This window comes from Chelonoidis abingdonii, chromosome 5, assembly GCF_003597395.2.
Source record: "Chelonoidis abingdonii isolate Lonesome George chromosome 5, CheloAbing_2.0, whole genome shotgun sequence".
In the NCBI taxonomy this organism is placed as follows: Eukaryota; Metazoa; Chordata; order Testudines; family Testudinidae; genus Chelonoidis; species Chelonoidis abingdonii.
Genome location: NC_133773.1, coordinates 3,689,021 through 3,699,848, shown reverse-complemented (window position 1 = coordinate 3,699,848; position 10,828 = coordinate 3,689,021). Strand labels below are relative to the sequence as shown.

The window sequence follows — 10,828 nt, the reverse complement described above, 5'->3', positions numbered from 1 at the left end:
CCCCCCCCCCCAACATATTTACAGGCCTCCTCTTAGCCTCTTTTAGCCAGGCTAAACAAGTCAAGCTCTTCCAATCTCCTCTTGTAAGACCGGTCCTTATGAAAACATGTTCTTAAAAAGGCCATAACTATAGGTGTTGCTATCTGAGCGACCTACAATATTTGATATACACATACGACAAACATAAGATTTAAAAAGTTACAGAATGTATCATCGGCATTTCTAAGGCTGCATAGTCGAAGGTAGCCAAGAAGTTGAAAAAGAAGGCGAGCTTTCACCAGGAAGACGTGGTAGAGACTTTGTTGAGAGCTGTTTAAATGGAGTGCAGGGTGCAGAAGCTGCTTGGGAGACACAACAAGGTCCACAGGATAGGGTACTGTTCTATTTGCTCTGCCACTGAATTGCTGGGTGACCCTGGGGAAGGCACTTCCCGTCTCTGTACCTCCATGTCCTCTCCCACCCCTTGTTTTGTCTATACAGCTTGTAAGTGCCTCTGGGCAGGGACTGTGCCTTCCACTAGGCACTACTGTGTTATAAATATTGAACACTGTATCTACAGAACAACTGACAGAGGAAAACCACAAGGAGATCTGGGACACCTGGTAATTTTTTAAAAGAAATATTTAGGATTAAGGGTCCTTTTTGCCTTTATTCTTCCTAACTGAAAGTCTGTGTCTCAGCACATGCTGGCAACTGAAATCTTCCCAGGCATTCATCAGGAGCACTCTTTCCAAAGCAGCTACCACCTCCCACTATATGCAATGGGACTGAAGCCACAGGCTGCTATTTCCCTACTTGTGCAATGAAAGATTAGACTGCCCAGGGCCTCTCGAGTGAAGCTATGCTGCCCTGAGAAGATGGAAGCCCCTATGTTGTCGGGAGGCATAGATAAACATGAACAGCAATGAAACACAAGCACAGATGGAGAAGGGAGAGGTATGTCTTTTCATTATTATTCAATTTAATTTTTTTAAGATCACCGTATCATTACTGGTCCATAATCGGAAAGTAACACAACGTCTGTATTGTGAATAAACTGAACATTTTTACAAGAGATGAATAAAGCTGAAGGGAAAAAATGTTTTCTGTAGATAGTTGCTACCAGAGATCACGACTCTTGGTTTTTTGCTCAGCAGTTGTGACTGGTTCACCTCAACCCTTGATTTCAAGTTTGAGCTAACTCCGGCACACCCAATCCTGAAATATGGGTAGCAACTGATTTAGCCACCCGCTCTGGATTTTGGGGGCCAGTTTGCAATCTCATTTACACAGATTAGTAATCAGCAGAGTTACTCTGAATTTACATTGTGTAAATGAGATCAGATAGCCTCTCGATTCTATCCACAAATTGGAACTGAAAAACTAAATCTGTTTTAGTTCACACCTTTCATTATTTTGGTGCAAATCTTTCTGTGGGTACTCTGATTCTAGATTAAGAGGATCCACACAGAGATTTGCATTCACAGAGATTTGCACTAAAACAACAAAGGCTGTCAATTAAAATCAATTTAGTGATTTTGGTTTATGTCTGAAGTGACCATCCTAAACCCAGATTAAGGGGCACCTTTTCACCTCCTTTAACATCCATACTTCTGCCAGTGGTTGCTTCACATCATCTGGGTGACTCAAGCCACTGAACAGTTGTCACCCCTGAAGGTGTTTACTCAGCTCTTACCATGCAGTCTACCCTGCTCTCAGTGGAGCTTTCCCAGCTGTGCCAGAGTCTTCATTGCATCAGCAGTTTCTGGACTACAGCACTATCCAGCTACGACTTAGTTTCCCGTGGTTGCCTTGACAATCCTCTTTACTGCTTACATGTACATACAGACCTTCATTATCTTTGCTGACAATCAGGCTGATCAGAGAATCAAATACAGATTCCTTTGTCTAGTATAGACCTGTTTACCAACATGCCTGGTTTCAACACTTCAGTCACAATTCTAGCATCTATCCTTAACTCTTAATAACTCCTGTGTACATACATCACACAAGAATATTAATGATCAGTGAACTGTTAGTTTTCAAATGATACATCACAGTGCATATTTTGTACAAAGATTATTACAATAGTGTGTAGGGTGTGAAAACAGAGGCGCTTCGTGTCACAGATGGACAAGCATAAAACTGGGGCATTTTCTAACTTTTCAATGCTTGACTTTGCAACCCAAATAACGTTTTAAACCGTTTTTGTAAGTATTGAACTAAGAGTCATGCAGTCACTATCTAAAGCAGTAGTTTTCAACCTGTGGTCCACAGACCCTGGGGGTTTGCAGACTATATTTAAATGGTCCAGCGAAAGATTGTTGTTACCATAGAAGAGTGGTTTTCAACCTGGAGTCTGTAGACTATGCCTAAGATTTCCAAAGGGTTCCATTTGAAATTTTTTAGGTGTAGGCAAATGAAAAAAGTTTGAAAACCACTGATCTAAAGCCTGAAGCCTGCTTACTCTTTGAGCTGAAGTCACTGTCATCAGCAATCAAGCTTTCCATGTTGGGAACTTGAGCTTACAGACATCAAGAGGCAAAAAACAAGGTTTCTTCAGCTTTGCAAAGACCACATCAATATTTGAGCTGTTGAAATTTTTTTCCCTAACTTTCTAAAACTACTGAAAAACACCAGTGAAAAACACCAAACCAATCACAAAGGTTTTATGAAACAACTCACAGAATAAATACTACGTGATTCACTTTGTAAAGTATATTTACTCCTCAAACGCAAAAAGCTTCACACTACCCAATGGAAAAGCATAGCGCAGAGGTCGGCAACCTTTCAGCAGTGGTGTGCTGAGTCTTCATTTATTCACTCTGATTTAAGGTTTCGCGTGCCGGTAATGCATTTTAACATTTTTAGAAGGTCTCTGTCTCTAATTCTATAATATGTAACTAAACTATTGTTGTATGTAAAGCAAATAAATTTTTTAAAATGTTTAAGAAGCGTCATTTAAAATTAAATTAAAATGCAGAGCCTCTCGGATCTGTGGCCAGGACCCAGGAGTGTGAGTGCCACTGAAAACAGCTTGTGTGCCACCTTTGGCACACGTGCCGTAGGTTGCCTACCCCGGCATAGCATTTTGTAAGCAAAACACAAGAACAGTGTGTCAGAGGGGTGCAAGGGGGCACTCAGCTCCTGAGCCATTCAACTAACATAACTGTCAGGATGAATAAATCAGGAAGCCCCCACCTAAGACAAATGGAGGTTGTGAACCCATCCAGGAGTTTAGACTGGGGGGGGAGGTTGCTGAGACAGAGGGACAGAGAGAGTGTGAGTGTGTGTGTGGTGAAAATGATATCACAGAAAAGAGGGATGCAGAGGCAAAAGTGAGAAAGTCAGACAATAGCCTGTGAGCATCTGTCTGTCGGCTAAACAGGCTTGGGGCTGTGAGCTAAAAAAACTGCTCCTTTTAGCCTTGGTTCCTGCTCTATCAGGACAAGCAGGGTTTTGAACATTCCTTATAAATAAACAAAATTGCTGCAAAGAAAATATCAGATTCCATCACCAATTTCTATTTCATCTGGAAAATCCCCAGGCCCTCAACTTTGACTAGCACTATCTTACCCATACAGACAGATGTGGAGCCAGATCTTCAGCCCGTTGCCTGCCAGCTTTGCAACAAGGGACCAAACTCCTGACATTTCAGATTGTGACAAAAGGGGGCTGGCACACTGAAGGGGTTCCTCTTAGAGACTGTCCCAAGCGGGGGGCATAACATCGATCCTATGGAACCACAACACGGATCACTACACTTTTTTATATAGTATGCAATCTAATGTGTCAGACCATTCCTAAGAATCTGGAGGCCACATTCACTGGGATGTTCCAGCTCCATTGCACTACTCCAGCAGGCTGTAAACCCATCTTAACCATCCAGTCAAGCTAACTTGACAGTTACTTTGAGTGGCACAAAGCAGACAGAGTACCAGTGAATCTGGCCCTAGCATTTTATTCTCATATTGTGCTTCCAGGGTGGGAACAAGGAAAGATGATCTATACAATTCTATTTAGATCCTGTAGAAACAAATCAAGTGAAATAAAAGGTTAACATACCGATGATCCAATGGCCTGCAGATCAACTGGATCTTTAAGTGTAGGAGCAATTCTAGACATGTGGCAATCAAAGTTTGGGGTAGGATCCAGGGCAACTTTCTTTTTACCCATAGGAGGCTGAATTTTTTTTACCTTTCCAAAGAGAACCTGCTCAAATAAAGCAGAAGATTTCAACAAGGATGTGCCAAAATCAATCTATTATAGTTTAGGTTAAAGCAAACGTACACTACCCACTTCCAGAGGAAAGCAGGACAATTAGGAACACAACAAAAGGAAACGGCTTCCAAGAAATAATAACTGTCTAAGGAAATATAAGTATTAAGAAAATAAAACAGTTTTTAAGGCTTTTGTTGTCAGCATAGCTAGATACTTAGAAATGGTACTACCTGCACACCTGTTCTTATTTTAAATTATCTCCATAACCTCTCCTGTTTACATACTTTGTGGAATGTACAAAATACAAGGGATGTATCACTAACCGTGCATCAGTTTCCAAATAACATAGCTTAAATAAGACGCAAATGACACATGAGCACCACAAGCAATTAGCCTGAAAGAGTATTCACGGGGGTAAAATATTCAGAAGTGCTTATGTGACCTAGGAACCCAAGTCTCGTTTTCAGAAGCAACTTAGGAGCCTAACTCCCACTAAAAGTCAAAGAGGCTTCTCAGTAACTTTTGAAAACAGGATTTAGGCTCTGTGACCGAGTGCTGAGAGCCAGCAGCTGACCCAGCACTCTGGTCACTTACCCCAGAGAAGCCCTAACTGAGGAGCAGAAGACCATAATCATACTGTGGGTGGATGAGTTAAGGAGTTAATTATCTAATCAGATGAGAAGGTAGTTAAAAAGCATAAGAAGGAAACACAAGGGGAGGAGAGAAGACTAGCAAATCCCAGGGGTAGTCAGATCTCTGGCTGGTGAGACTGCTTCCTCTTCAAGCAGAAAGCTACGGACAGACTGAGGGTGGAAGGACACTGCAGGCAGACATGCTGCACGGCAACTGTGATGGGGGCAAACAGACGCTGCAGGTGGAAGTGCTGCACAGCGACTGGGTTGGTGTCAGGAGGACACTGCAGGTAAAAGTGTGACCTAGAGGCTGTGAGGGTGCCAGAACACTGCAGGCAGACATGCTGCACGGGGATCATGATAGCAGCTGAGAGCAGAAAGATGCTGCAGGTGGCAGTGCTACACGGGGTCTGCAGTGGAAGGATGCTGCAGGCAGAAGAGCTGCACAGGACTGACAATGGCGGAAGGCCATCGCAGGTAGAAGTGTTGCCTGGGTACTCTGACAGTGGCAAAAGGACGCAGAACGTGGCAGTGCTTCGTGGGGATCGTGACGGTAGCGGAAGGACATGGATGGTAGTTGGAAGTGCTTCACAAGGACTGTGATGGTGGCAACAAATAAAAACGCATTCAGGTGTTGACAATCAATACGCATCCAAGACAGTGTGTGAGGGACCCCAAGGTGGGAGAGGAGCCTGCCCTGTTACCAGGGCTGGCTCCAGGCACCAGTGAAGGAAGCAGGTGCTTGGGGCGGCCAATACAAAAGGGCAGTACTCCGTCCAGTATCGGGGCGACACCTCCGGGTCTTCGGCGGGAATTGGGCAGCGGGTCCCTCAGTTCTTCTTCCTTTTCCGAAGTGCCGCTGAAGAGGAAGACAGGAAGCGAAGGACCTGCTGCTGAATTGCCGCCGAAGAATGAAGTGGCATAAATGAGCTGCCGCCGATCGCTTTTTTTTTTTGGCCGCTTGGGGCAGCAGAAAAGCTGGAGCCAGCCCTGACTGTTACAGGCACCTAGAGCACTTGTGCACTTTTGAAAATGTTCCCCCTAACTCTGTACATGGCACCTACCTTGAAAACGAGGATGTTTTCTGCACTGATCAATCTATTTGCATAATTCAAAGCAACATCAACATGTCTGAATAAATACACTCCAAGGAGGGGATTTCCTAATTCCTTCATTGCAGACTCGCCGGTATGTATTCCACTCTGGTAAATTTTTGAGATCTCATCCCAAGGCAGCACCAAAAAGCAAAAATGTTCCTCAAGTTCTCTGCCTTGCCTTCCTTCTTCACGCATTTTAGCCCTAGCAATGAAATAAAAAGAGGTTACACACTTTGACAGCTAACAAAGCCATCAGGTTTCAAAGACGTGCATAGACAATACAGTAAATATTATAACTATCCCAGGGTCCTACTGGCCCTGCTTTGCCCTTCCCTCTGGGAGGCTTGGCTTTGTACAGTTCTGCTCACAGCCAAGAGTGACCCTTCTGCCACATTGAAAAGTCCTATTGGTAGATTTTTAGGGTCTTCTGTTGCCAGGATGGTGTCTGCAATGCAAAACCCTGAGGGTGAAGCATGTGAAAGAGAACAAATGAACAGATCCCAAGGTGCTGAGAAAGGTTACAGAAGTTCAGGGAGCCGGGACAACGATAGGACAGCACTCCTCTGTAGTCACAGTGGCATAGTTGGTGACAATGGGAGTCACGCTAATTATCGGGAGGAATTTGACCCCTCAGATCTCGTTTTAAAGATTTCAGGGGATGTGGTGTTTTATCATACATGACTAACTATACTTTGCTCCCTTTCTCCTCACCCAGAAAATTAACCCAGTTACTTTCCACCACTAGCTAATCCCCATGATATGAGTACACCCTGTATTCCATGTCTAGCTACTGAAAACACCTCTTCCCCTCGCCAACTCTCTGCTGGGAGGAAAACAGGACCCTCCTCCTCCAGTAACTTCCACTTGTAACAAGCTGTCAGGGTGCCAGAAGCAGGACAGGCCAGGGGTGTGGGTAAGGGGTAATGAGTGCATTGGATGGGGTAGCCACGGGCGATGATCTCTAACATCTGTCTGTCCGACATCCAGCATCCAGCGGAGCGGGGCAAAGTGGCTTCTGAAATCATGTTCTCTGGGCTGCATCTGATGTGGCTCCTGATGCTTCACCAAATGAAAAAGACAAGAGGTCCTTTGATGGTGGTACAGGACATTGGCGTTGCTCTACCCCTGGCACTCCGGCAAAAACCAAGGACATTATTAATAGTCTGTGACAAAGTTCCTCCTCTACCATGGTGGGTCCTGCGCTTATTGGAGGATTTGCTCACCTCAGTGATCTTCGTCTCTGGTGGAACCCACAGTCTGGGTCAACTCCTCCTGTGTCTGATCAGAGTTGCGAGGTTTGGGGGGAACCCGGGCCCGCCCTCTACTCCGGGTTCCAGCCCAGGGCCCTGTGGATCGCAGCTATTTATAGTGCCTCCTGTAACAGCTGTATGACAGCTACAACTCTCTGAGCTACTTCCCCATGGCCTCCTCCAAACATCTTCTTTATCCTCACCACAGGACCTTCCTCCTGGTGTCTGATAATGCTTGTCCTCCTCAATCCTCCAGCAGTACACCCTCTCACTCTCAGCCCCTTGCGCCTCTTGCTCCCAACTCCTCGCACACGCACCTCACTGACTAACTGGGAGGCTTTTAACTAGTTCCAGCCAGCCCTTGATTGGCTTCAGGTGTCCCAATCAATGTAGCTATCTCCACTGCCTTCCAGAAGGATCATAATTCGCCCCAGGTGCCTTGATTAACCTGGAGCAACTGCCATTTGGTTACCATGGTACCAGGGATTTGCTTAGCCTGAGGCTAACATACCTGTTCCTCACCACTTTACTGTAGCCATCTGGCCTTGCCCCATCACAAGTCACATAGCATAACTTGCCTATGCTGTTCAAAAATTAATGAGATGAGCTGCAGCTGAGGGAAAACTGTCACAGTCAGTTATGGCTCCCTGATCCTCTATCTGGCACAGGTTAATGAAGCCTGGGGTCTGCTCTTATTGGCAGCTGTTGATGAATGGTGCCCAAGGAACTGTCTGCAGATAGCTAGAAGGCAGTGCACTTCGGTCACACCATCTCTCCATTGCCTTGTACCAACACGCTCCCTGTGCCTGGAGCTGCCAGGAAGATTACAGTTCTAGGTCTGCCAGCAGCACCCGTAGGAATCATCAGGAGTGGGAGACAAAGCCAGACTCTGCAGGCCAGAGAACCTGGCTCGCAGTCTTGTAAATAAAGAACATGTAGATAGATACAGAAAGGAGGCAGGAAAAGCCAGGACGAGATTTAAAACAAAATAAAGTAATGGAAGTCGTATTATGCAGCAAGCAAATGACCCCTAAGGACGCTTCGTAAAGTGAGCCCCACAGTAGCGCTGGCAACCCTGACTTGCCACTGGAAGAAGCTGGTCTCGCAATGGAAAGAAATGAAGAATGAAAATTAAGAGCAAACGGATATGTCATGAAAAGTCACCATGGTGAATTCACTGCCATTCGTTTTGCAATAACTTACCTCTTTGCAGCAAATTTTTTTTCCAGCTCTTCATTGTGTACCAGTTTTATCTCACCAAACTGCCATGAAGACTGCAGGTCACATCCTGTGTTGAGACGAGACTGGCTCAGAGTATGGCTGATGCTGCTATACTCCCTCTGATTAGTGTAGCAGGATGTTAAAGAAACTAGAAACACAACAAAGGAAATGGTGAATATATGATACATTTTCCAATACCCTTTGCAGACAGACATAAGTAGATTTCATTGATAGCAAATTCACTAAGGTATGGTCTACACTAGGAGATTAGGTCAGTATAACTATGTCGCTCAGAGGTGTGAAAAATCCAAACCCCTGACCAATGCAATTAAATGAACCTAACCACCGGTATAGACAGCACTAGGTTGATGGCAGAATTCTTCTGTTGACCTGCCTACTGCCTCTCAGTGAGATGGATTACCCCTCCCGTCGGCATAGGGAGTGTCTTCACAGAAGCACTACAGCTGTAGTGGTTTATGTGTAGACAAGCCCTAAGTCCGTTAAATTAATTATGGCAAACATTAACCAAGGGTGAGACAGCATGGCACAATGAATACGTTAAAACAATGTGCCTTTGCTGCCTGTTCTGCGACCATTTGTCATGCTAATTACTTTGCCCAAGGATCTTGGCTGAGCTGCTGAGCAAGTTCAGTTTCATATGTCTCACATAATGGTAGAGTTTGTTGCTCTTAAGGAAGGTTTCTGTTGTAAGAGATGGTGCTCACAGAGAGGAAAGAGAATCTCCCAGGGAGCTAGGATCAATCCCATGGAAGGTTTAGAATATCAGCATTAAGCGTATGGTCCATGTTCTATGTTCAGCAGAAAGCCAGTATAGAGAGCAGAGCAATGGGCTGACACATCCATGGTGTCCTAGGTGGGCAGGGATCTGCATTCTGTACCAACAGGACCATGTTCAGGGTTGGCAGCTCCACTCTTAGAGGCAGAGAGTTACAATAATCAGGCCTGGAGGTCCTCACTGTGGGATGGCTGTGGCCAAGTCCACAGCTGCTAGGAAGGGGAGTAACACTTCTTTTTGAATTAAGAAATTGTCATCTATTCTATTTAGAAATTCTTAAGGTGGTCACTCTGACCACTTCCTCTGTCTGTCAAGATGAGGTCTGAAATTGAACTCCTCTGTGTTGGGAGCAGCCAGCCTCCCCAAGAAGAGGAGGTATGGTAATTTGGACACTCAGTAGGGGCTAGGATCTACCATGCTGAGCCGGCAACTGCAGGTCTGACCCTTCCGAAGGGTGATGCTGTGGGCCAGAGAAAGGGTCTGGGTGCCAAACGTTTGACACTGCAGTACAGGAGAGTTCAATACTGGTTTGAAGTATTATAGAAAAATCAGCTAGAGGGTACAAGTGAGGAGACTCTTGAGCAAATATATAAGCAAAGAATATATACAAAGTTTTCCTTTACACAACAGACTAGGGAGGCTTGGGGACTTGTTATTCCCACTTCTCCTTTCACCTTGAGTCTTCAGCTTTCTCTCTTCCTCCTGACTACTGGGAGGGAATAGGATTCCTGTCTCTTCCTCCCCCACAGCTCCTCAGAACTCTCCATGTCAGGGAGACCTGGTGGCGCCCCCAGAGCCAAGTCTGCTTGCTTCCCACACTGCCTGGTAGAGTGAGTGAGGAGTGCACCTTGGATTGGAGCTCCACGGGACTGAACTAAAATCAGGCAAAGGGGGAGAACAACTGAATACTGCACAATGTGACAAATTGAACTATATGACTGGCAGGCCAACAAGAGCCTGACAGGGGGCTACACACAGCTAACTCACCAGAACCATGTTGAAATGTGTTAACTGCCATAACTAGCTAAAATTAAACCTTTCTACACAATACAAACAAACACCATAATACCAAATACACAAAGTACCCACAAGAAATGGTTCTACACTCCTGGTCCAATGGTAGGCAGAGAAAATAACTGAGGGGTGTGTGGCCATGCCTTCGTCCATGATCCATGACCCTGTGGGTACGTTTCAGGCCAATGGTTCTAAGTCACCACTTTGTAGGATCTGACTTCAACAAAAAGCATCTTCTCTATTTCAGAAACTGACAAACTCTCTCTCTCTCTCTCTTTAACTCCATGTATTGGTGTTCAGATGTAACAGAATATATGACATTTGAGAAGGGTTTTCTGGATGTGTTAGCAAAACTGGACAAAACTAAAAAAAATATATTTTAAATTCAAGATATTCATTATAGTCTGTAACCATAAAATCATACAAGATTAGGGTTGGAAAAGATCTCACGGGGTAATCTAGTCCAACCCCCTGCTCAAAGCAGGACCAACTAAATCCCAGACAGGGCTTTGTCAAGCCGGGCCTTAAAAATCTCGAAGGATGGAGATTTCACCACCTCTCTAGGTAACCCATTCCAGTGCTTCACCATCCTCCTAATGAAATAGTTTTTCCTAATAT

At 45.0% G+C, this 10,828-nt stretch overlaps 1 protein-coding gene across 8 annotated transcripts in view; it reads right to left on the bottom strand.

The window, feature by feature from the left end:
• TEX15 (testis expressed 15, meiosis and synapsis associated) overlaps positions 1-10,828 on the bottom strand; it is a 78,224-nt gene that overhangs the window by 45,655 nt on the left and 21,741 nt on the right. For all 8 annotated transcript variants that reach the window (XR_012655899.1, XR_012655898.1, XM_075066032.1 and 5 more), the window contains 3 exons: positions 8,383-8,548; positions 5,897-6,131; positions 4,045-4,191 (listed from right to left, as the gene is read on the bottom strand). Coding sequence is in view for 6 of the 8 variants with exons in the window: in XM_075066032.1 (XP_074922133.1) it covers positions 4,045-4,191; positions 5,897-6,131; positions 8,383-8,548 (548 nt within the window). In the remaining 2 variants the exon portion in view is untranslated. The remainder of the gene's footprint in view (positions 1-4,044; positions 4,192-5,896; positions 6,132-8,382; positions 8,549-10,828) is intronic.